Source organism: Phyllostomus hastatus, unplaced genomic scaffold, assembly GCF_019186645.2.
Source record: "Phyllostomus hastatus isolate PE091 unplaced genomic scaffold, TTU_PhHast_1.1 phas_contig_159, whole genome shotgun sequence".
Lineage (NCBI taxonomy): Eukaryota > Metazoa > Chordata > Mammalia > Chiroptera > Phyllostomidae > Phyllostomus > Phyllostomus hastatus.
The window spans coordinates 41,260,849-41,285,910 of NW_025333640.1; the positions used below are offsets into that span (position 1 = coordinate 41,260,849).

A 25,062-nucleotide genomic window follows, 5' to 3' on the forward strand; every position below is an offset into this window, starting at 1 on the left:
CGGGCCTGAGCCCCGTGGCCCGGAGCCCCATGGCCCTGGGTAGAGGCAGCATTTTCTTGTGACCCCTGCTTTGCCGTAACCCATGGTTTCTAATGCGTTAAGTTTACAGATATTTTAGAAGGAGATGTGAGCGTGGAAAACTAAACTGGGAAGCACACGCAGGTGTCTGAGAGCTGTGGTCTGGGGACAGAGCCGGACAGGCCCTGCCTAGGAGGCTCTGCGCCGGCGGCCCCCAACACCCTCAGCTCCCACTTCCCACCCACCAGAGACCCCAGAATGAAATCTCTGCTCTTCTCCTGTTACATAACAACCACCATAAATGTTCTCGGAAGGCAGGGACCAAAGTCCCAGGGCTCAACAGTTGGGGGCAAACAGTACATTCAGTCACGACTTAAAAACGGCAGCAGAAAAAGCGATTTGTCTTTCCCGTGGCTCCCATTTCTCTGGTCTCCTCCATCGGTTCTGCCTCGTCTCCTGAAGCCAGGGGTCAGCGGTAAAGGAGGACAAAGCACGGAGGCCGCGGTGAACACTTGTACATTTTATTTACTTAAATCAGCCATTGTACACGTTGCAGCTATGTGTTGTTAGTGTTGTATTTTTCCCGTTAACTAGTACATGCCCTCATAGATATATTCAGTTAGTGTTATCACCATGGAAACAAGATGCTGATTCATCAACTGAAAATTCACTTCTTCTCACAGTATTCAAGTTTTTTTGATTACACAGCAAAAATCAAAACCAAAAGGAGGTGAATAACCGTTAAGTTGTTACACAGACGTCATCCGCACTGCAAATCACACAACAGAAACGCTTTCTGGGGCCCAGGGAAGGGCTCACGAGAGGCCACCGTGTGTCCAGGGCCTTGCCACTGGCCTCTCGCTTTGGCTGCAAAGGACGATGCCGAATTTCCAATCCAACAGCCACGAGGGGTGGGAGGTGCTGTGTGGGGGGTGCCCCCCCGGGACACTCCCTCCTGCCACACTCCCTGAAGTGACCGAGTGGCACTGTGTGTCGCGTGGTTTGTGACATTGGGAGCAAGGACTCGTTTTTGCAGGAAAAGACCGCTGGAATCGGGAAATGCTCCATCCGGGAGGATAGACTCTGGTGTTTGTTTTTAAATTTCATCTCCATTGAATATACTTTTCTTTAACAAATAAGTGTCCAAAACGTACACTGTTTACAGGAATATATTTGTGAGTAAATGTGATTAAAATGTTGCGCAGCTCCAACCACTAGAAGAATGCAGACCGGGGCGTGGGGACCACTCAGGTGACGGGAGGCCCTGCTTTGAAATAAACACACAGGAAGTGCACAAATGCACCTCAGGGTTCAAATAAATAAACCAAAACTTTTAACCAAACCCAAATTTTTAAGGACTTCTCCATCTTGTCTGCCAGAGAGAAACCAGACCCCACTGCAGGGTGAGCCGTGTCCTGGGTGAGAAGGAACTCCGCCCGGGCGCCGAGAGCAAGGCTCCGATGGGGCCGGATTTCCAAATGCGACATGCAGGCGCTCGCGGGGACGGAAACCTGGAGGGAGGAGGAGGCGCGCTCCCACGTGGCCACGGCGCTTTGCCTCCCGTGCTTCGGGCGGAGCCTGCTTCCAGGGAAGGAAGTACCTGCAGCGCCGTGGCCGGGCGGAAGGGCCACCGTAAGACAGCGTGGTTTGCACGAGCAGCGATGGAGTCCGGGGCACTGCAGTGGTCACAGCTCGGTGAAGAGCCTGCCAGCGCGTCCAGGACCGGAGAGACCTGCGGTGCCACAAGGCCACGGGTCGCAGCTGCCAGCCCCTGGCGCCTCTCCGCTGCCCTGCCTGCCGGAGTCCGAGCTCCACCGGGGCAGTTCCTCGGGGTCCCCACCCCGGCCAGGGCCGTAGCTACGCCGGAGTCGCAAGGTCTGGTAGGTCTGATGGGCCTCTTCCGCAGCGGAAGGCGCCATCGCTGGATTGTGTTAGCAATACCTGAAGGAACCACGCCTGGCCACCTCTGGAGGCCTCGGTTCCGTGGTGCCCAGTGTGACCGCCACCCGACACGGGTCCGTCGGAGCGCTGCTGGGCCCACCGTGCCCGGACGTCCCTCCGAGGGACGCCTGGTCACCCTGGGGAGAGGTGCACGGGGAGCTGCCCTGATCAACGGCTCCGCGCAGAGCCTGAGCGGAAGCGAGGGGTGGGGGGCGGCCCGTGCCCAGGCCGGCCCGGACGCCAGGACATCGGGACACAGCACCCAGGGGCAGGATGCTATCTTTGGTCACAAATTCGCGTACAGTTAAAGGGGGCGGGACAAGCTAACCAAGTGTGGGGGGTGTGCTGGAGTCAGGGCGTCAGGGTCCCGGGGCCAGGCAGGCTGCTCCTCTGACGAAAGGGGGTGCTGTGCACCGAGGGGGCAACAGGGTTTCCGACACGAGCTCCGGGGCCCTCACTTGGCCTCTTGCTCGGGGCCGTCCTGGCAGAAATGCCGCAGCAGCTGCTGCAGGTCGTGCTGGAAGGCGTCCCGCTCCAGGGCCTCGGGCACATCCTCCAGCTGCTCCAGGTGCACGTGCGCCCCCTGCTGGTCCTTCACCACCGCCCTCTTCCGCGTGCTGGCCTTACTGAGCGTCGTCCTGTGGGGCGGGCAAGACCGGGTTAGGCCTGAAATGGCAGCCGCATGCACACCCCCCAGCAGGCTGAGAAACACCCTTATCGGTCCACTTAAAGCTCCTTCGCTTTGGGCCACACTGCGGAGGGGCCAGGACGTGCTGCCCTGGCTGGTCCCACCACCGCCTGCCCCCCTCCGTGGAAACAGGGGCCCTGTGGTTAGTTCACACTCAGGTCGGCCCACGTGGAAGTCCAAGGCTTCACTCCACACCATGCACTGAGTGTGTTTTGTGTGCTGGGCACTGGGATTAGAACAAACGAGGAAGCTGAATCTCAGGGGATTTAAGCAAATGCTCCAGTAAAACTAACGCAGGAAAGGTGGGCAGGGCCACGCTCAGGATCCCAGAGCCCAAGGGGGTGACCCTGTCCTCCCCGCCTCACGGGGGACGATGCTGGGGACCAGCTGGCAGGCCTCACCCAGCGCAGTCCAGACGGATTCCCAGTGTCCAGCACTGGACGTCTGCCCACGGGCTGTTCTCTCGGCCCCTCCCCTGACACCCCGCTGCGTCTGCTCGGTTCTCCTGGAGCTTTAATGGGGTCGGAGGGCAGGCCTCGCTGGCCTCTCCCTCCTTCCTCCCTCTCCCGCACCTCTGACACCCGCCTTCCCTTCGGTGAAAGTGCCTTCAACTTGCTCCTCTTGAACTCCCAGCTGCAGTGGAGAATTTAGGGGGAGTGGCCTCAGAAATCCGTGCCAACGGGGAGACCTCGTGGCGTGGGCCGCATGTGTCTGTGGGTTCCACCAGGATGCAACACTGGGTGTCGGGGCCCAGAATGCTCTCCCCTCGGCTCGGGGGGCACCTGGGGGCCGTGGGAGCCAGGACACGTGCCAGCCCCCCGAGAGGGCTCAGACGGCCCGCCCAAAGGGGCCGTCCCCGGGCACAGATGCAGGCTGCCCGCTGCTGGTCAGACACACCCCAGACCAACCGCCAGGCACACTTGGGGTCACCCCGCACATGCAGGACACAGACCAGCTCGTGACCCGGAGCAGCAGGCAACTTCCTGAGGCTGAGCCACAGGCGGCAGCCACAGATTCACTGTGAGCGACGGACCAGGCCTCTTCCCACACCCTCCAACCTGTCGGCACAGTGGACACCCCACGGGCTGGCCTTGGCAGGACCAGGTGACCATGGGGATAGGCATCCACTGTCCTCAGGCCCTGAGGGTGACTTTTAAGTCCTCAAGAGGACAGCAGGGTCTGACTCCCTGATACGGGCCCCAGGATGCATGCGGGCCCCGTTTTTATTTTCTCAAAGTTGGACACCTCGGAAGGATGTTAGTCAGCAGAGCAGCACTCCATGCCAACAACCCAAACCTTTTAACCACCGATCCATCCTCTCTCAGGACTTCACTCTCTACTAAGCTGGGGAGGTGGACTTGTGCGTGGCTACCTGCATAACTCAACGCCTGAGAGGGAGAGAAGAAACAAGGAAAACCGTCACACACCGTGGCCCGAGGTGGCCAGTGGGGACAGGTGCGGCTAAGACAGTAAGTCAAACCCACGCTGGGGGCCGGTCAGGACGCAGAGCCCTGGGGTTTCCCCCATGTCTGGGGGGGTTTGCCATACCACTTGGCAAAGGCTGCCAACCAACACTGTGCCAGTGGCTTTAACTTCCTCCCCCACCCGGTTTCACAGCACAGACCAATGGCAAACGGAACAAGCAGACGCAGAGCAAGAAAAACAGCTCAGATGAGCCGCCTTCTGATCGCCGAGGTCACTGGCTGTCAGAGTGCGAAGAGCTAGAGGTGTTTCCATTAAGTCGGGCTTCCGATCCCCACCCATCCAGGTACAAGCTCAGCGCGTGCTGCGGGTGTGGAAGAGGCCACACTGTGGCATCTAACTTCAGAACACTTCAACAGCAAGAAACACTTGCTGGACACTCGCGCACGCCCGCCTTCCCTCCATCAAACCTGCGGCCAGCTGCGCTCTGGAAGTCACGTGGTTTCCTCCGGACTTTGGAAAAGTCACAGGAGGTGCACACTGTCCACCCTTCAGCACGGGACGGTCCCCTCCGGGGGCCAGACAGGCTCCTCCTCGGAGCACATAAGTTCTACAGCCGATTGGCTTGCTACCAACTTCCAAACCTGGCTCTGGTTTCCAGAATTTTGGATTTTAGAATCGTTATAAGGGTTTGTGTATCTACCACTAGGGACTAATCTCCTAATTACTGGAAATCAGGCGTGAATTATACATGCTTCTTCTATTTGTGAGTAGGAGATGAATGAATTTTTTAATGCCTATCACTGGACCTGCACCCTCCTTCCCTCGGACTCCGGTGCGCCCCACGTCCAGGCTCACGCCGGGGTCCCGAGACGGGGTGCTGCCTCAGCGGGGCGGGTCCCTCATCCGGATTTTTGAAAGCTGTGACGGTGACTCTGATGAGCCCCGGAGACCGAGGGGGCAGCCGCTCACCGCACGGGCTGTAGACCAGGCACTGCCCCTCTGGGGGGGCTGGCACCCCCCCCACCCGGAACACGCATGAGCAAGGTTGAGAGAACACACCCTCTCCACACACACACACACACACACACACACGGCACGAACATGGCGCCGCCGCCCCCGTACCTCTTCGAAGTCGGCTTTGGCAGAGGGGAGGTCGGACGCGAAGCGGGGGTCCCCCAGGTGCTTCTCCATCCTCTCCCCGTGCACCACCGTCGTTTTGACGACTTTGCTCACACGCCGGCCATCCACGGGCTCGGCCTGGAACCTCGAGGACTCGCCCGGGGCGCTGGGCTCAGCCAGAGTCACCTAAGTGGGGGGACATAGCGCAGCTCCTGACTGATGAGGCGGCAGCGACGCGTTTTTTTAACGACAAGGCAAGCCCTCGAGGGCTATAATGCTGCACACTAGCCGTCCAGAAGTTTGGAAAAGAAGCAGTTAGGGAAAAGCCCAATAATCCACCAGGAATGCCAGTCTGACAGCCAGTGCACAGGGGTCGGACACTTGAGGAGCCGCCGAGAAACCTGCCGGAAGTTCCGTGAGACGAGCCGCGTGGGCAGGACCCTGCGCACGGCTCTCCTGCCTCCCGGGGCGGGACCCGGCTGTGCTGCGGCGTGAAGGGAAAACCACCCTACAGACGGAGGTCTCCGAGTGGGGGACACCCGAGGCCTACTTCCGGAGACCCGCCTACGTGTCGTGACAAAACTGTGAGGGCGTGAATGGCGCGGCGAGAGGGCACAGGGTCGCCAGAGAGAAGGGTGAGCAGAGCCACACACGCTGCGGAGCGTCCTCCCGGGCTGCAAAGCGCCCCGTGGGCCCGTGGGGGCCCCCTGCGCACACGGGCCTTCCCCGCCCTCCGCCCGTCAGCGCACGGGAGTCCGGGCCTCCCGCCTTCGCCAGGTGTCTGCTGTGCTTGCCTGTGCGCGGAACAGGGAGCGGACGAGGAGGACCGAGACAGCAGGTGTCAGGCTATGGACGACCCTGATGGCTGTTCTAAAATTCCAGCGCCCCATGGAGACAGACAGATGCATCGCTAGGAGCCACGTGAGGGGGACAGAGGCCCCCAGGACCATCTGCCTCGTCCAGGTCCCACGTCGACCGTCCACGCCACACTCCACCACACTCTGCATCTCACATCCACGTCCACGCATCTGCCCCCACGTCCACGTCTCACGTCTGTATCAGGCTCCACGGCGGCCCCACAGCCGCACAGCCTCACCTCTGACTGCTCCGTGTCGCTCCTCAGCACCACGCGCTTTATGACTTTGGAGAAGCCGTCCCCGTCCTCGACGCTGATGGGTTCCTGGGGCCGTCCCTGCACGGTGACCTCCTCCCGCTCTATGCCATCAGGGGACACGTACCGCCTGATGACCTTCCTGGTGACCTGGAAGGCACGGCGGCACTCAGGTTTCTCGTCTTGGAGCCACAGGCCTGGGTGTGAGGACCGACTGGCGGGGTAGCGCCCGGGGGCATGCAGGGACATTACCTTCCTCACCACCGTGTGCCCGTTCTCGTCCACGTACTCCTGCTCTGTGACGGTTTCTGGGGGCACTTCAGGCATGTCATCACCCTGCACAGAGACAGGTCCTGTCAGCTGGGGGCACCGACTGAGGGCCCCCCTGTCCTGGCGAGAGCATGCGTGTGTGAGGTGGTTAACAGAGGCAGGGCGGGGACGTGGGGGCAGGCCTGGCACAGGGGGCTTCCAGAAAGGAGGGCAGATGACCCTGAGCTCAGGGGGCTGAGCCACACAGACACACAGGCCGGGTGGCACCTGGGTGAGGGGCGTGGACAACAGATGTTGGAGCATCCCCACCAGGAGCAGCCACAGCGCCGTGTCCTCAGCATCACTGCTCAGGACAATCACGCGGCTGCTTCCTGGGGCCACATGGCAGCATGTGGCCCCACCGCCCTGGGCCGGCCACCAGGGCTGGGGGGACATGGTCCCAACATGCACCCTCTGAGCAGCTGGTACCTGAATAATCACACGCCGGCGGACGACCCTGGTGGTGACCGTCGCTTCGTCGTCGGAGCTGACCTCCAGTTCACCCAGCTCGGCCGTGAGCTCCTGCAAGCAGGTGGAGAGGAGGTCATCCCCTGGTGACACCTCTGTGGTGGGCTCTGCTGGAACTCATGTGCACCCCTGGAGGTTTGGTTTGCTCAGCCCTGGGGATGAGCCCACAGGGCGCAGGCCACTGCCCGAGGCTCCGACATCCCTGGGGTTGGAGCTCTTGGTTCAACAAATGGAAAGCAACCCTGGCATCTGAGAGTCCGAGCCCCCACTGGACAGACCAGCAGCTTGTCCACCCTGCTCCCGGGACGTAAGCTCCTAACAAGTAGCCCAGTGGGGACGCAGCCCCTCAGACTCTCAGGCTGCAGCTTGGAGTAACTGACCCAACGGCGTGGTAGTGTCTGCAGCTGGTGGCAGCCGCTCCCACAGGCCTGGGCTCCTTGCAGCCTCCCTGGCTGGCGGTGCCCCGGGGTGTCCCGCTCACTGTGGGCAGGGAGGGGCACAGCCAGGGACAGAGCCAGAACGTCAGCTCAGGTTACGACGTCTCGCCAGCCACGTATCAAACCACTCTTTCCTCGCAGAATGTTATTCAAAAAGGAAGAAAACACCAACGTTTTCTCAACCTATTTTAAAGTAACACTTATGTTTGTTTGTTGGTTTTTTTTTTTGCTAAAGAAAAACATGTAAAATCTGGACCAAGTTATATGTTAAATATGCTCAGGAACCTGCTGCCTGGAAACAGGGTCAGCAGGGAACCCAGCTGACATCTGACCCCCAGGTCGGGGTCGTGAAAGGGCAGGGTCCAAGTCTGGAGCGGAGGTCAGGGGACAGGAAAGGGCCTGAAAGCACAGGGCAGGGCTGAGGGTGACGCGGCAGAGCCCTGCAGAGCGCAGACCAGATACAGGGGTCGCCCAAGTCCCGGCTCCAAGTCTGCACGGCAGCCAGCACGTGGGCTCCTGGGCTAAGCCCAGCAGCCGTTAGCCCCAGACGGCACCTATGAAACGTTTTCCTGGGGTTGATTTAAGCCGGTTCCAACGAGACGAGCGATCTGTGCAAAGGCATGAAAACCACGAAACACAAAACCCACCCGAGGGATGGTTCCACGACGTCGGGGAGCAGCCGGAGGGCGGAGCTCTCACCTGCCCGACCAGCTTGGCCCAGCAGAGAGGCCACTGCGGGTGGGGGTCGCTGACGCTGAGCCAGCACGTGGGGGCCTGCGGCCTGGAGGTGGGCTGGTATGCCGTTCTCCCTGAATGTTCTGATTCTTTTATCTAACTCGTTCTTTCCTGCTAAGATTGACATTATGCTTTAAAACTCTTTGACATGTGGACTATTTTGAACTCTAAAAGGAAAAGGAACACCTAATTTAGTGCGTAGTGAATTAAGTTGAATTCAAGCAGATCCACACGTTTGCACGTAGGAATCAGTGGGGTTTCCTGACAACAGAGATTCTTCCCCAAGTCCAGGATTCCAAGGGCATCACGCCCCCAGGCGGTGGTGAGGGGCGAACCCCATACACCCCCTTCCTGAGATTTGACAGTCTCCGTGGATTTGCCTCAGTGGGCTCCTCCATTGTGCACGGCTGGCCCCTGGTCAACAAGCAGGGATGCAGGGCTGTGTCCCACGCTGCCAATGTCTGGGAGCAGCAGTAGGTTCAGGAGGAGGGTCCCTTTCCTAAGTCATCCCTGGAACTCACACCTGGGTGCCAGTTTGTCCCCTACCCATCACAGCAGGTCTAACTGAGGTCTCTAACTATGACCTCAGTGTTAATGTTTCCTAGCCAAAGGATTTCCAGTAACAAAATGAGGCCCTCCAGGCAAGTTGGAATCATGTATCATTTTTTCTGGATTCACTGGGTCCCACATTTTGAAAAGGACTGCAGGGTTCCCATGGCCCAAACTCATTAACTTGACAACCTTGTGGTTCTCTGGTGACAAGATAAGCCCCAGAGAAATGACCCCTGCGAGGCAGTCTGTGGCTGTTACGTGTGGGCAGGAGATGCAGAAGGGACCTCTTACCTTCTGGAAAGCTGAGTTCTCATCGAGACTCTCGAAGGCTGGCGGCCGGTCATCCCCAGACTCCACTATCACAAGGCTGGTTTTCCGGGGAGAAGCGCCCTGCCTGAGGCCCGGGGGCTCCTCAGGCTCCTGCACGATGGGCGAGTCTGCCTGCTCCCCAGGGGCAGGGGACGGGGTCCGCAGGGTGGGCCTGTCCTCCTCGGGGGTCCCGCTGGGAGAGCCAGGTGCAGACGCAGCCTTTTCAGTGTCTGACCCTTCTGTCCCTGGGGTCGTCACACTGAAACAGAACGGCCAATCAGAGCAAGCGGACGCACCCCGCCTCCATGGCAGCCCAGGCCTCAAAGGGGAGTGTGGCCGTCCTTCAAAGTCACAAAGTCAGAAAGGTTTTGTAACTTTGGCCAAGAAATGAAATTTGAACACCACCCCCCAGGTGAGGTACAGTGTCGAGTTACAGCTCCCTGGGGCAGCACAACTGGGGAGGGGTCTTCCAAAGGTCAAAGGCTCCCTAATGCGCACCGACCCCCTGATCTCCACAGAACATATACACTATTACTTCATCTGGTCTTCGATAACTTGAGGAGCTATTGACGAATCAAGCAGGTCTACGCAACAGAGACCTGTAGGTAACAAGGCTTTTGAAGCAAGAATCAAAGTTTGGTAAAACTTGTAAAAAGCAGCATGTAAACCGCACATCACGACTATGAATGTAGAGAGTCTCGCTTCTGGAAAACCGTGTCACACAACAGAAAGACCTTCTGGCACCGACACTTTGTGCACTGACACAGTCTGGGCTCACTCCAGTGTAATCTTCCTAATGGCACTTTCTAGTAAGAAAATTCTGTTTTTCCTGCTCCTTCCAGACGTGGACTGCCACTCCTGTCCCTGTCCGGGACCCTCTCTGACTGCTGGTCTGCGGTTCCCCGCCCTCCTCGCTCCTGTCTTCTCTCAGCTCTTCTTTGTGCTGTGCCCTGAAGTCTGCAGGGGGCAGGGTGGCTCCGTGGGAGAAGAGACCATTCATTACCCCATTACCAGAGTCCCCATCAGTCTCAAGCCCCAGTGGCCCCAGTAAAGCTCACTGAATGACGGAGGACACTGCAGGGTGGCTCTGGACGCTGCTCTCGGATCCAGGTCCAGGGACGAGCCTGCCCTTCTCAGACCTGTTTTCTCTTTCTGGACAATCTGTGTCCTTTGGACAACTCTCTGTCCTTTGCAGCAGTGACGTGGACCTGGGCTCTGTGCATTTCCCTTCGTCTGAGGGTTGGGCTGCATTTGTGCCATCGTGAGCCTCCCGCCTGTGCGGGAATGCAATGCCTCCTGTGCCTCTCTGCTCACCCTGTGACCCACCACCACTGGGCTTGTGCAGCTCACAGGGGTGAGAGGGGCAGCCACCGTACAGGGAGCCCCCTGGGGTCATGAAATCCTGGTTTAAACCATGCTTTTCCAAGCCTGTTCTTGATCTTCAACCCTGGCCCTGAACAGGTGGATCATAATAGAAGGATCATGGAAGGGTCATAGAAGGGTCATAATTTGTAGATGTGGAGACAGACTCAGGGGCTTGGGAACAGGCTCTGGGACCTGGCCACAGACCTGGAAGCAGGCTCAAGTAGGTCTGTGTCCACCACTCGGCCACCACTGTGCCTCTCACACACTGTGCTTTCCTGCAGCCCCGGCATTTGTGGGGCCGTCGGAAAAGCACTGCCAAGGACGGCTGGAGCACGTCCGGCCCCTTGCCAGCCACCTCCCTGTTCTCGTAGAAACTCACAAGTACTCCTGCTCTGGAGCTGGCTCCGCGGGCGCCGTCCCCAACAGGCCCTGGGGCATTTGCTCCTGCTGAGGGGGGACAGGTCTGGAGGCTGGGCTGTCCCCGTCCGTTTTAGGGGTGCAGTCCTGAAAGGTGGAGTAGCCGACGGAGAGGTCTTCGTCCGAGACAATGGGAGGGTGGCCGCAGGACCCGCTCTCCCTGGATGCGGCGTGCGGGGCGGGCAGCTCCTCTGGGAGGGCCGAGAAGCCTGCAGAGGACAGCGCGCATCAGGACGTCCCTGACGCTCACCCACAGTGCGCGGGCGTTCGCTAGGCGCCCACGTCAGGCCACCTTTGTGTCCCGGGATGGGCCTGTGGTCACAAAGCCGAACAAGACCATGCTGGCCTTCGGCAGGCTGGTCACGCAGAGCCCTTGGGTGGCAGCGGGGGGCGGGTCGTGGGGTCGCAGCAGGTGCCTGTGCGGCCCGCAGTGAGCCCGAGGGGACGGCAGAGGGGACGCCTCAGGAGTGAGGGTCTCCCGTGGACAAGAGAGCACAGTCTGAGTGGGGCCGAGGGCCCCACGTGCTGGTGACTGAATGCGAACACTTGATTGGGATCATTCCCATTCTTTCCAAGAAGCAGGCAGCCCGGCCCTCAGCTCCGAATGCAGAAGGAGAAACGCTGGCGTCTCGGGGGAGGAGAGAAGGTGTGGCCCGGGGTGGGAGAGCAGGAGACAGGAGGGCACGCGTGGGTGGGAATGGGTCACAGGGCCCGGCGGCCGGCAGCGGCCCGGCGGCTGCAGCTCAGACACAGGAGGCCGGGCAGCGGCGAGCCCACGCGGAAGCGGGTTCGTGGGCACAGGTGCGGCGCCTGAGGGGCGGGACACGCGAGCTGAGGGGAACGGGTGGACAGAGGATCCACGCCCGCGGTCGTGGTGGACGGAGTGTCCTCTCCTCTCAGAAGCCGCGCTGAAACCCACCCCACGGCGGCGGCGGTGCGGGCGGCCGCGGGAGAGCCCCGGGGAGGGGCGTCTGCCTGACGGGGAGGGGGCGGCGCCGCCTCCGACAGCCGCCTCGGGGCGAGACGGACCGCTCTCTGGGTCCGGGCCGCGCAGTTCGGGGCATCTGCGGCAGCGCCTGGGCCCCGTCTCGGGGCACCTGAGGAAACGGGTCACCGCAGGCGGCCGTCCTCGCCGGCGGGGAAAAGGCAGCCCCGGGCCAGGCGCCCGGATCGGTCGTGCGCACGCATGCGCGAGCCCGCGCCCGCCAAGACGCACGCGCACGCGCAGCCCGACCTTCGCTGTGGTCCGGCGCGGTGGGCGGCTCCATCTCCGCGTAGCCGAGGCTGCCGCGCTCCAGGAGCGGCTCGGTGCTGGCCTCCATGAGGTGCACGATGTCCATCCGGTTGATCTTGGTGAGGCAGCCGATGAGGCTGGTATCTGGGACAAGAGAGCAAAGGCGGTTTTTGCGTGCGAGGGGTGCCCTTCTTTCATTTAGCCGCCTTACTAAAATCCCGGCCTTCGCCCGGGAAACCGGCGGTACCCAAATACGGGCACAAAACCAGGGAAAGGGATGAGAAAAAGCCTGCACCAGCCGGGCACAAGACATCACCCGCCAGGTAACACACAGGACTCCGTGGGGCCTGAATTCCAGATGGAACACAGAGGCGTCTTGAGCACGAGCAGAGCCCACGCACTGTGGGGTACCCGTGCGTGAAGAAGCATTTGCCCACGCTCTGAAGTTAAGTCCAACTGGTACCCCCATTTCTTCAGGCAAAGTCCCGCGGCGGCAGGTAGGGGGCGGGGCGCAGGTCAGCCACAGGCTGAGTGAGTGAGGCGGCCTCTGGGGCCACGGAGGTTGGGGTCGGAGGCTCACACACACGGTGCTGTTAAGGCACCATTCTCACCCCCCCAGCCGGCCCAACCCGGTTGTCGAGCAGCTCAGGAAACAGAGCAAAAGGCGGTCAGCAGCAGTGACACAGGACAACTGGAGCAGCTCTGTCCACTGTCAACATTTAGAAAATCCAGGACTTTGACACCATGTCTGCTGGCAGCCAGGGCTGCCACCCCCTCCCACAGGTGACACTGGCCTGTGTCCCTGCGGGCCTGCCGCGGTCCTTGGCCTGGTGACACCTGTCCTGGGACCTGACCAACAGGCAGGAAAGTGTATACTGGACACAACCAGCAGCACCACCTACCAGTGGCAAGCTTCCCGTCCCGCTCCAGCCAGTACTTCAGTAGTGCATGGCTCTGGTCCTGCAGGGAGTTGGGGTTCTCTATTCGGATCTGATGGATCTGCTCCTCAGTGAAGTCCAGCTCTCGTGCTAACTCTGGAAGAGAAGGTCCGAGCCTGTGAGCCGTGGACTTCAGACCTCGGTCCCACACCTGCCGTGGTCCTGGGAAGGTCGGCTCTCTGCATGGCTGAGCAACCAGGTCCCCATCTTCTGTGCATTTGCTGCGACCCTCCTGTACCCTCGTACTTCTACCACTAGACACAGATTCTTCCTTAAAGCTGCATGTAGAACTGGTCACTGTCCTAGTGGAAATACTGGGTGTGAGGCTATGGTAATAAAATGTGTATAACTCGGTCCTGTTTAATTCCAAAATTCAGAGAAGACCATTAGTACTGGCTTCTCCTCCTCACTGACACAATGGAAAACAAATCACTAAAGCAGGAGGAAGAGCCCATTGCTTTCTGTGAATCACAAAGCAGCGTTTTAACCACCATGAGTCCTGCTCCCAGGTCCTGGGGTGTAAAACACCGGGTGCGGCCTCATTAGGATGGTTGAATAGATTCCCTGCTTGGAGTTGCTGTACTGTGAATAAAGGTTTGGGAAGAACTGACCTGCAGAGGAAACCAACAGTTTTTCCTTACAGGCCACACGGACAGGCTACGTGGATGCTTACGCACTGTGGGGCATGTGTGTGGAATGAGGCATCCTCTCTGCAGGGTGAGTTGCAAGTATCTTTCAAAATTAACAACGTACACGCCCTCAACCAGCAATCCCACCTCAGGTGTGTGCCCTATAGACACACCCACAGAAATGCCACAGTATATGAACATTCCTGCCCAGACTGAGACACACTGACTTTCTGTCGGCCACAACCATTGGTAAAATTACAACAGAATTAGCCAGACATTTGAGAGCATGAGAAAGCTACGGCTGTGATGACAGAGTAGTTATGAGAAATACCAAGTAAAACTTGTCTTATTTTTTTAGAATAAAAGACAGGAGCAGGCACTGCGCATTTTTTCTGAACACATGAGCAGGTCCTTCAAGGCCAGAGGGCCAGATGCAGCGAGAGACTTACCTTTCGTGTCCCAGCCACTGAGTGTGGCAGCAGTGTCCTATTCTTTACTAAGTGCATGGATATCCTAGTCAGTACACACACACACATATGTGGACATTTGAGAAACAAAGTCATTTTGAATGTCACCTATTTAACAAGTCAGCCGGGGATGGCATGCTGTTCTTCCTTCCCGAGTTCCTTGGCTAACAATCTGATCTGTTTGTAAAGAAAATGGCTATTTTCCTGCCTTCAGTCATTTCCCACATTATTGATTATCTTTGCTAAGGGTGTGTGGACTCCTGCTCATCACCAAATCTTTAAGAAACCAAAAGAGGATGGATATTCATTTTATACCATTTGTTTCAATCAAATAGTCACAAGGAATAGAAAAGGAAGTCAGACGAAGAAAAGAAAAAAGAAAAGAAAAGAAAAGAAAAGAAAAGAAAAGAAGAAAACAGAACCGGAGACCATCCAGCTTGCTCTACTATGTTAAGTCCAGGTAACGTGAAAGGGTAAATCTGATTTGTAAGTAAATTGTATTTATTTTAGAATTCACTTTTCATCAGTAAGCTAACATGTATTATAATTTCTACTCTTAAGCAGTCCCGATTCTCAGATAATCAGTGCATCTCATTCTTATGTATTTCAACATTTATCCAAAGCAAATTTCAGCACTGTTCACAAAGATACCTAATATATACGACCTAAAATAGGAGTGTCCAACCTGTGGCTCACAGGCCACATGCAGCCCAGGATGGCTGTAAATGTGGCCCAAGACAAAATCATAAAGTTACTTAAAACATTATGAGATTTTTTTTTGTGATTACATGTCACAATGTACTTAATGTATGGCCCAAGACAACTCTTCTTTCAGCGTGGCCCAGAGACACCAAAAGGCTGGACACCCCTGAACATAAGGAGCCCTGGTTAAATCTCAAATTAAACATCATGATCATGGCATCTCACTCTGGTTTTGAAAATGAGCCATTTCCCCAAAGGCTGGTCACCCATGGCTCCTAAAGCAGGCAGTGGGGCTGGTTCATGCTCAATCTCTTGTCGCAAACCCCCAAGACAGTAAATGAGCTGCCCTGGTTCACAAGGCAAGTTCATGAGAACCTGGACTTTCTACTCTGTCATGGATTATTCTCTTCACTACCACACGTGGTCTTCCTCAAGGAAAGAGAAAAGAAGCTGCTGTCATTGTTAATGACTCTTGGCCAATTCAACTGTGTCATTGAGACCAAGCAGGTTTTGTTGAAAAGTGGGTGCCACTCAGGTTACCTGTCCAGCTGAAGCCCAGGTGGTCGGCGATGTAGGCCAGCCGCTCCTCCATCCGCCGCTGCTCCTCCTGCTGATCTGCAGAAGGTCAGAAACAGAACAGCCACACTGTCTGCACCAGGAGAGCCCCCGGGGCTGACCATCCACAGCAGGGTGGTCAAGCGTCCGGATGCCCAGAGCACAGCTCTCACGAGAGTAGCTGCATGTTATATCGGGTTAAACTGTGTGTGTACCTGACTTCCAGATGGAATGGGGAATAGATGGAACAGAAACCATGAAACCCCGGTGCTTCCACATCTCTGCAATCAAGACTAGTTGCTATGCACGCTACATAAGCGGCTGACTGGCCGCTGTCTGAGGACCCATCTTGCCAGGTTATCTGAGAGAATGCTGCCCACCAGTGAACAGCCATCACCCCCTTCCTCAGGTGCCAGAGGCTCATAGCCCGGCTGCCAAAGGGCGTCATCGGTGAGGATACCCTTGCTGCCACAGGCAGCAGTGGTCCCCTCCCACTCACAGGTCACAGGACACTGAGACCCTGGCCAGGTGGGCCAATCCTGGGGCTTTCAGAGTGGCCCTGGTCCTGGTGACCCACAGGAGGGAGGTGAAGTCTGTGTTCATAGTGCAGGCTGTATCACAACACACATTTGTCGTTTGGGCCAAGTTTGTATCTGCTCTCTCATAAGTAAGCTCTTACATTGTTCCCACAAACTGTGATTTCCCATTTATCTTTAACCCCCATTAATTGATGGGCAGAGTTTTAGATCATGGCATTGTGACATTTTTCAAAATGCAAATTTAAAAGTAATAGTCCTCACTGGAGAGATATTGGAAGCTCGGAGCGGCTTCTCCAAGCCCTGTGGTTTCCTTGCTGAAACTCAGAGCCATGGCCCCTCCCCAACGTCGTCAACCATGCAAAGTCCGAGTTTTGTTGTCTGCCGCACGGCCTCGAGATGCCTTCCCTGTTCACCGACCGCATCAGCGAAAAGCCCGTTTTACCTGATCTGTGTTTGCTTAAAGTGTTTACCAACGGTATCCAAAATCCAACCTTTCTGAATCAAAAACAGATCCACAAAATTGGGATTTCGTGATCTGTGAAATCTTCTTGAGCACATGACTTCCTAATGATTACAAAGTTAAGTATGAATTATTGGCAAGGACACAACAGTAAGAAAAAGCACTGAATCCTCATAATATAAAGCAAAACCCATCCTCCTGTGTGAAAGCAGAAGTGCCGAGCTGGAGGCAGAACAACAAAACTCCGCGCAGGTGCGGCCTCCAGTGTAGTGTGGGGAGGCCAGGGCCACAGCCTGGTGGGATCGCATTTCCATAAGCATTCTCATTGCTCAATCTTGAGATTATTGTCACAGACGGGAGGGAACAGAGAGAGCACGGAACACAAAGGGCTGACAAACACAGGAGCCACTACGCAAAGCGTAAAGAAAAGGAGACACAAACCACCAAATAAAACAAAGGACACGCTACGCGGGCTCAGGACATGCGTGCACAGGGTGTCCCTGGCGGCAGTACCTTCAGCACGGTCATGGCCGTTCTCATCGGGGATGCGTTCAATCAGAGTCTCAATGGACTCGTCCCAAACGGGCCTCGTGTCAAAGACGTCCTCGGGGACCGGGGGCTCGGTCTCAGCAGGCGGCAGATTTTCGATCACGGACACATCCAGGGCACTACTGCTCTCGTCATCGGAAACTGCCTCCTGCTCCCTCTCTGCCTGGGCCAGCCTGTCCACTAGCTTGGCTGCCTCATCGCTAATCTCCTCGAAGAACTCGAGGGAGTTCCTATACAGGTCCAAGAACTGCTCCTTGCTCTCCCGGTGGGGGCCCCTGCCCTGCACTGGTAGATGGGTGGCAAGCAGCCTGGGGCTCGTGGCCTCGCCCTTTGACTGCAGCTCAGGCTCCTCTGCCCCCTCCCCACCCCCTACTTCTGTCTCAGCAGAGCTTCTGGCTCTCCCTGCACTGGTACCAGACTCAGATCTGCCCCTGTCATCTGCTGCCCTGCCTGGCGCATCCTGTCCCCGAGGGGCCACTGTCTTGGGCAGGGATGGGCCCTGGGGCAGGGGCTGCTGCCCAACCCCTTGGAGGGGCGCTTTCACAGGTATTTTAGACTTTGGCCTAGCCTCTGGCTCAGCCCTGTCCTCATCTGGGCTGGGCAGGCCCTCGGGCTGGGCCCTCTCCCCGTGGGCTGGGGCTGAAGTCCTGATGGGGATCCTGGACTTGCTTTCAGGACAAGGCACACTCTCTGTGGCTGCGGTGGGGATCTCGATGACTGACTTTTGCTCCTCTGGGGAGGAGTCAGGAGAATCGTCCTCCCGATCTGCATACACAGACCTGGTGACTGTGGAGAAGTCCAGTGCAGCCTGGACAGCAGGTTCCGGGCAGGCGGGGCCAGCCAGCAGCTTTACACTGGACGCAGCAGGCGCATCGCCACCCTGCCCAGGGGGCAGGCCCTTGGTGCCCGCAGAAATGGCCACCTCCCCTGACAATACATCCTTGGAGGCTGGGGTCCCTGTCTGGGAACAGAGACCACCATCTGAGGCAGGAAGTCCCTCTCCTTCCTCACCCAGGACATCAGGGAGCAAGTCAGCCTCATCTGTGTTGGTGGATCCTGAGAGGGCTGGGGCCGGGGTCAGCGGCTGTGGAGGCTCATTCACAGCATCCCCTTCTCTCACGTCATCAGAAGTGGCAGCTTCCCCGGATTCTTGGCCAATTTGGAAAAAGTGGAAACTCTCATCTGCGTAGGGCCTTTTGGTCATATCGATGGCCCCACTTCGGGTCATCTCAAACAGTTTGCCCTCCTGGAAGAGAAATGGGTTCTGCTCACTGGTCGGAGTCCCCTCCTCGGTGGGGGTCCGGGCAGGAGTAGTGTCTGGGGTGGTGCCCTGTGACTGTCTGTCTGCCATCAAACCAAACACCTTCTGCTCCTCCTCCTTCACTCGGGCCTCAAAGGCTTCGTCATCCTCGCGGATTTCGCTCCAGGAATCGGGATCTGCGTCACAGGTGGTGATGACAACCTGGCTCATGTGCTCACTGGCAGCGGCAGCGGAGTGGGGCAGGTGGGGCTGTGAGGATGTAGGGGCACAGTCGGACAGTGTGTCCCCTGAGGTGCTTTTCAGGCCCTGGTCCCCAAAATTGGAGTCTTTGCTTGAAATAGCCCCACTAGAGGCATGGTCCACTGGCACGCTGTCCACAGAGGATGTGACAGTCACAGAGCATGCATCAGAAGCATGAAAACCAGAGTGCTCCGCATTTGCTTGGGTTTTGTTGTCTTCACCAGAGAAGAAGGACTGGGGAGGCACATTTTCATATGGGCTTATGACCTGAAGATCACAGGCTTCCTCGGCCTCAGAGGGGTCACAGCCTGGAACGGCCACAGACAGTCTGTCTGTCTGAACAGCCAGGGAGGAGTCGAGTGTGGGAATGTCCTGGAAGCTCTCGCAAGTGTGGTTGGTCTTTGTACCCTCCATTTTTGCTGGAAAAGACGCAGAGACAACGTCTCCAGATGCTGGACAATCAGGCAAAGAGGACAAAGGTGAAGAGCCCTCACCGGAGCCACCTGCTTGTGGTGATCCCTCTTGAGAAACCCCTAGCTCTCCTCCTCTTGAGTCCCCACCAGGGTCCTGGGGAGATGACAGATCCTCACGGATGATGAGCTCCTCCCTACTGGGGCCACAGCGACCTGAGGACACAGGCGGGGCCGAGTGGCTAGGACTTCCTGTTGCACACCCGTGGCCGGCACACATGTTTGGTGGGTCAGCATCTCTGTTCAAATCATCGTGCAGCAGATCTGGGCCTCCAGTGGAATCAGCATGACCGTCTTCAGGCAAACGAGATTCACACGCGTTTTCTTCTGATTTACTGGACTCTTCCTGAGTGTCTTCATTCATCTTGAAAGTGTACTGTTTGGAAGCGATGGGCTGGAATTGTGCCTCCTCAGGACTGGAGTTTGAGTCCAAGCTGGACGGGAGTGGGGACGGGGGCTGCACCCGAATGACCGGCTCTGGGAGCAGCCCCGGGTCAGCTCCTTCCCTCAGTTGCGTCAACTCAGGCTCACTCTCTGAGGAGGATGAAGCCTTTCTGTTGTTGTCTGAGGTCACCAGGACAGGGATGTCACTCCCATCCTGTGCACGTGGCCCACACGGTGGCTCACCTATGGCTGCCGAGCTGTCAGCGTCCAGGTCAGAGGATGAAGATGACTCTTCAGGCTTCGTTTCTTTCCGGCAGTCCCTTTTCTGCTTGGCTTCTTGTTCAAGTTCGTCAAAGGTTTTGATTTTGGTCACCATTTTGAACATCTCCTCTTCAGGGGTGAACCTCTTTTTCTCCCCATTTTCTGAGTCCTCCTCCTCAGCACACTCGTGAATCACAGCTGGTTTGGGGGTGCTGGCATCAGAGGCCTTGGGCGTGACCTCGTAGCTGACTTCTTCAGAGCTGGGGGTGTCAGGGGAGAGGGGACTCTTTCCGGAGCTCTCCACCAGGGACGTCTGCTCCAGACTGTCATCCTCAGCGCTGCCATCGGGGTCTCGCAGCAGCCGAGACCTCACAGGGGCCATTTCTGTGAAGAAGTCGGCCTTGGCACCAGCCACAGGGAGAGGGACGTGGCCCGGGAGTGTGCCAACCTTCACCTTGGGCTCCACGGGGCTACTCTCCAGGGAGTCGCGGCAGGGAGACTCTCTCAGGGGGCTGGGCTCAAGGGAGTCTGGGGTTTTGTGGGAGGAGTTGTCCTCCAGCACGGGGCTTGCCTCCAAGGAGTCCCTGTGGCTCACTGCCAATGACTCGTCAGCCCCGGGACTGAGGACCTCGGGGTCAGAGCGAGGGAGTGGCAGGTCCAGCCCCTGGGGACTGCGGGGGGATGCCTGGGACTGGGCAGTCCTCACAGGGGCCTCGGTCGGCAAGGGCTTGGGGCTTGTGGGTTCCTGAGCTCCAGGGTCTGTCTGTGTCTTGTGGGCAAGGGGACTGTCATCACAGAGCACGTCCTCAGTCAGCCCGGCGGGTGCTTCCTTCGCTGGGGACACAGTGCAGTGGCCTGGGCTTTCGCCCTCCGGTTTGGGGCCCATCTCTGTGGAAGGGTCCAGGGTGTCCTCCTTCACACACCTGGCCCCGGGCTCTGCGCCCTCTGCAGCAGCCCCACCTGGCTCTTCGGCACCGTCCGGAGAGTCTTTGGTGGAGGGATGCACTCTGCCTGAATGAATGTCTGTTTTGAAGGTGGCATTTTCACTGGTTTCCCCAATTTGCTCCTGACTTTTCTTTGGTGAATAGGAAAGGCTTTCTGGGCTTGTCTCGGGGGTCTCCGCCAACCCCTCATGCTTGTAGCTCTCTTCCGAGCTGACCTGCAGGGTCCCCTCCATCAGGCTGCCGCAGGGAGACCCTGCCACCCCTTCCTGCCCCAGATTTTCACAGCTGCCATCCAGGCGGAAGGTCAAGGCTGGGAGTGGCTGCCCACTGCCGGGCTCTGGTGGGAAGGCCGTGGGGAAGGGGCTGGTGAGCACCTGCTCCGGTACCAGCGGCACCTCTTCGGACTCCTCCTGGCGGCAGAACTGCTGGTACCTGTCATTGTCTTCCAGCTCCAGCTTAATGACCTCAGAAAAGTCAGTGGAGGTTCTGCGGTCGGGGCTGATCTGGAGGTCCCTGTCTCCCCTCTCGTCCAGCTCCTCCCCGGGCACCGGGCCCACAGGGGGCAGCGTCCTATTGGTGGGGAGGGTCACCTTCCCTCTGGTGGTGTCTTCTCTCAGCCCCAAGGCACCACGGGACCCTCTTCTGGGTTCTGCAGCCCCCACTCCCGGGGACCTCTGGCCTCGTCGGATGGTCTGACTCTCTGTTTTCAGTGTCTCTTTCTGGGCTGGTAGCGGCCCCTTTTCCTTCTCGGCCCGAACTTTGCCTTTGTCCTGTGGCTGCTTCAGTTTGGCAGTTTTGTGCTCAAACAGCCCAGCCTTGTGCTTAGATGGGTCCTGGCCTGACTGGAAGGCCTTCATCAGCTCCCGGACGGACATGGTCTCCTCGATGCGCTCCGTTTTCGAGGTGGGGGACACGGGCGCGGCCTTGTCTGTCTTCCCGGAAGGTGCCACCGAAAGGCGCTTCTCCGTCTTCCCGGAGGCTGACCCAGGAGGGTGCTTTTCCGTCCTCGCAGCCGGTGACACGGGCAGGCGCTTGTCTGTCCTCCCAGGTGACACAGGGGGATGTTTCTCCAGCTTTCCTGATGGTGACACCGGTGGGCGTTTGTCTGTTTTACCTGAAGGTGACACAGGCAAGTGTCTCTCGGTTTTACCTGACGAGGACCCGGGCGAGTGCTTCTCGGTTTTTGCTGAGGGAGACACAGGCGAGTGTCTCTCGGTTTTACCTGACGAGGACCCGGGCGAGTGCTTCTCGGTTTTTGCTGAGGGAGACACAGGCGAGTGTCTCTCGGTTTTACCTGACGAGGACCCGGGCGAGTGCTTCTCGGTTTTTGCTGAGGGAGACACAGGCGAGTGTCTCTCAGTCTTACTCGGTGGTGACGCTGGAGGATGCCGCTCGGACTTGGCTGAGGAGGTGAGGGACGAGTGTCTGTCCACTTTGGAGGAGGGGGACACGGGTGCCCGCCGGTCTGGCCTTTGAGGGGGGGACAGGGCTGGCTGTGGCCGGGGTCCCGCCCTCCGGGGCACTTCCTCCTTGCCTTTGAGTCTGACAGGCAACTTGCTTCGACCCTTCTGCTCATCTTCCACTCTCTTCTGCAGGGCCTTCACTTTGTCCTTGATGGGCCCAATGGGGGTCTCCTCGATCACGGGGGACGTGGCCTTGGCCCTGGGCAGAGGCTCAGGGGCCAAGCCCGGGTCTCCTTCTAAGGACTCTTCGGAACTACCCTGTTTAAGCTCACTTTTCCCTGCACTGGCTTGTAAACTCTCCTCTTTCTGCTTCTGCTTGTCCTTTAATTTCCGCCGCACTGGCTTCTTCAAGCCCAGGCCTGGCTGCTGCTGGGTCTGCGTTCTCTGCGTCTCATCCAGGGGAATGTCCTTTGCTTCGCTTCCAGAGCGTCTGTCCCCAGCCGTGGGGGGCGTTGGCTGCGGGGCCCCTCCAGGAGCCGCCGAGTAGGAGTTCAGATCCTCTGTGAGGTAGGTGACCAGCCCCGTGGCATCCCTCTGTCCCTGTGCTGTGGTCTCCTTCTCTAGCCTGATTTCTACACAGGGGACCTCGGGGACCTCCAGGGGGGCCCTTTGCTTGGCCTCTGCTACCTCCTCGTCACTGAGGAGCACCCATTCCTCGTCCTCTAGCTGCCCCTCAGGCTGGGACCCTGGCCCGTGGCCGCTGCCCCCTGAGCAGGCCCCACCCCTCAGGATCTCGTTCACCTTCTCCAAGTCCTCCTTCACTCTCCCCACGATCTCAAAGGGCTCCCCCGGCTCCTCCTCCACGGCCCCGGCCAGTGCCTTCTCCCCGAGGGCACCTGCCCTGCTGGCCGCGCCAGTGGCCAGGAGCGCCGTCACCTTGATCAGGTCCTGCTTCATCTCGGAGACCTCCGAGAGCAAGTCCGGGCTGGCCAGGGCCGGGGCCTCCGTGACCAGGTGGCTTTTCAGGACAGACGTTTCTGTTGACTCTGTCTCATCGTCTTTGATGGGAATGGAGGACATTGAAAGTAAAACGGAAACCAAAAAAGATATTGGCAAATGTAAACAAGGACCCAAGGACACAGTGTCTCTTCCTGTCGTGGTGGGAGGGACATCACATGGGCTGGGAGGGCAGAGCCACGGGGTCTCGGGACACAAAGCAAAGCGAGGCTAACAGACAAACCGAAAAGGAGAACGAGCAGGAAATAACTGGCTTAACGTTCTCACGCGCAGCACATCCACACACACGACCACGCAGTGGCAGACTGTTCACACACACACAACGCCACATGTTGACACAGAGACGGGCACAGTGACTTCCACGGAGGCATCTCAAGATTGCTCAGACGTCACGGGTCATGTGGAAAGGAAAACAAACACGGGCAGTGGGAGGGGGAGCGAACTGCAGGACGTTCATTGTCTCAGGGAGAAAGCCAGTAAGTAGCCGACTCAGGACAACTTCTCACGGCGTGTGTACGCTTTTAATCACGTGGAAACCGGGGACCAGCACGTGCCGTTTTGCCCCGGGGACCAGCACGTGCCGTTTTGCCCCGCACAAGACTCTACCCCAAGTGTCTGAATCCGCTGCGAACCGGCATTTCGTCTAAGGAAACTCACACCAACAATGAGGTGCACGGCCTGGTGCTGAGAGGCACAGCCCTTTCCTGGGAGCCACCTCCTTGTTGGGACACTTACTGGGCAGACCAAGGAGGGAATGGAAAGAAAGGACAAAACAACAGAAAGGACAGTGGTGATGAAACGTGTAGGTGAGTCCAAGGTTAGAGTGTGACGCATGGCAACTGGGTCAGAGACAGTCACACGGACACACGCACAGGTGTGTAAGCCAAGTTATTTCCATGCAAAGCGAAGCGGGGCAAAACGGGTGGGGCTTGCTGGGATGCAGGTGGGAGGGTGGTTGGGACGGACAACAGGTACACATTACTGTGGTGAAGCATCAGTCCTGCCCACGAGCCCATGCATCTGAAGTGGAATGCAGGGCGTCCAGGGTGTCCAGGCACGGCGGTGGGGGGTGGGGCCGCAGTGCCAGCGGAGGGCGCAGACCCGACCAGGGATGGGCCCTCCAACAGCACCTTCTCTGGACACCCAGAGAAGTGTCGTTTTACACCCAGATGGATGTTATTTAATAATAGTCTTTAAACTAAAAGAAAACCAAACATAAAGTCTGTATTTGAAAATTTAAAACACCCAGGAGGACCAAGGAGGGTCCAGGCATTATAGCAACAGGGTAGGTTTTTGTAACGACTGAGCCACACGCATTGATGTTTAACCCCGAGCCTGTATCCAAGGAACAAAGAAACAGGCTGTTCAAATCCACACAGTCGCTCTACACAAGAAAGTGGGAGAACAAAGTGGAATCTCCTCAAGAGAAAAAACGAACGAAGGCAGTGATGACAGATTGGCTTTACAACAGAAATGCCTTCTCTTGACAGAGTCAGTATTTGTTCAGAGGACATCTTCTGTGAGTATGCATTTGTAAAAATACACTAATTATATCAATGCAGATTTGTTCAAATGTAAACCAATGAAAACATCCAGGATTTCAAATGTCCTAGCTCTGAATAATGCTTTCACGCAAGGGTGAGGAGACGCTCGGTTAAAGGGGTTTCTGTAACTTAGGAGTAAATCATACTGTGTGAAGACTTAAAATAGCCCTCAGAGCAGTGAGCAGGACAGACCACCATATGAGTATGGCTCTCCACCCTGAAAAACAGCTAATGTAAATACATTTTAAAATGAAAAAACAGCCCTGATTGAGTGCCAGCCTATGAACCAAAGGGCTGCCAGTTCAATTCCCAGTCAGGGCACAGGCCTGGGTTGCTGGCCAGGTGCCCAGTAGGGGGTGCATGAGAGGCAACCACACGCTGATGTTTCTCTCTCTTCCCCCCTTCCTCTCTCTCTAAAAATAAAACAAAGTCTTTTTAAAAGATGAAAAAACAGTAACAGATTTTTTTCTAAAGCATCTGGGGCATAAAAGCAAAAAAAAAAAAATTCCCTGAAAAATTCAGGTTCTTCCATACAAGAAGCCAAGTTACCGGAAAAACACCAACCCATGAA

The 25,062-nt window shown here is 57.4% G+C and overlaps 1 protein-coding gene across 50 annotated transcripts in view; it reads right to left on the reverse strand.

Moving 5' to 3' along the window:
• Window positions 1-523: 523 nt before the first annotated feature.
• The window catches only part of ANK2 (ankyrin 2), a 293,273-nt gene continuing 268,734 nt past the window's right edge, over window positions 524-25,062 (reverse strand). For 27 of the 50 annotated variants that reach the window (XM_045830730.1, XM_045830729.1, XM_045830727.1 and 24 more), the window contains 11 exons: window positions 15,405-15,479; window positions 13,031-13,162; window positions 12,129-12,272; window positions 10,857-11,103; window positions 9,095-9,371; window positions 7,041-7,133; window positions 6,555-6,638; window positions 6,288-6,452; window positions 5,195-5,377; window positions 3,944-4,035; window positions 524-2,597 (listed from right to left, as the gene is read on the reverse strand). In XM_045830730.1, the coding sequence (XP_045686686.1) occupies window positions 2,414-2,597; window positions 3,944-4,035; window positions 5,195-5,377; window positions 6,288-6,452; window positions 6,555-6,638; window positions 7,041-7,133; window positions 9,095-9,371; window positions 10,857-11,103; window positions 12,129-12,272; window positions 13,031-13,162; window positions 15,405-15,479 (1,676 nt within the window). In that variant the 3' untranslated portion in view covers window positions 524-2,413. Of the gene's footprint in view, window positions 2,598-3,943; window positions 4,036-5,194; window positions 5,378-6,287; window positions 6,453-6,554; window positions 6,639-7,040; window positions 7,134-9,094; window positions 9,372-10,856; window positions 11,104-12,128; window positions 12,273-13,030; window positions 13,163-15,404; window positions 15,480-16,931; window positions 22,989-25,062 lie in introns of all 50 variants that reach the window. The other 23 variants (XM_045830698.1, XM_045830702.1, XM_045830701.1 and 20 more) reach the window with 2 other exon arrangements.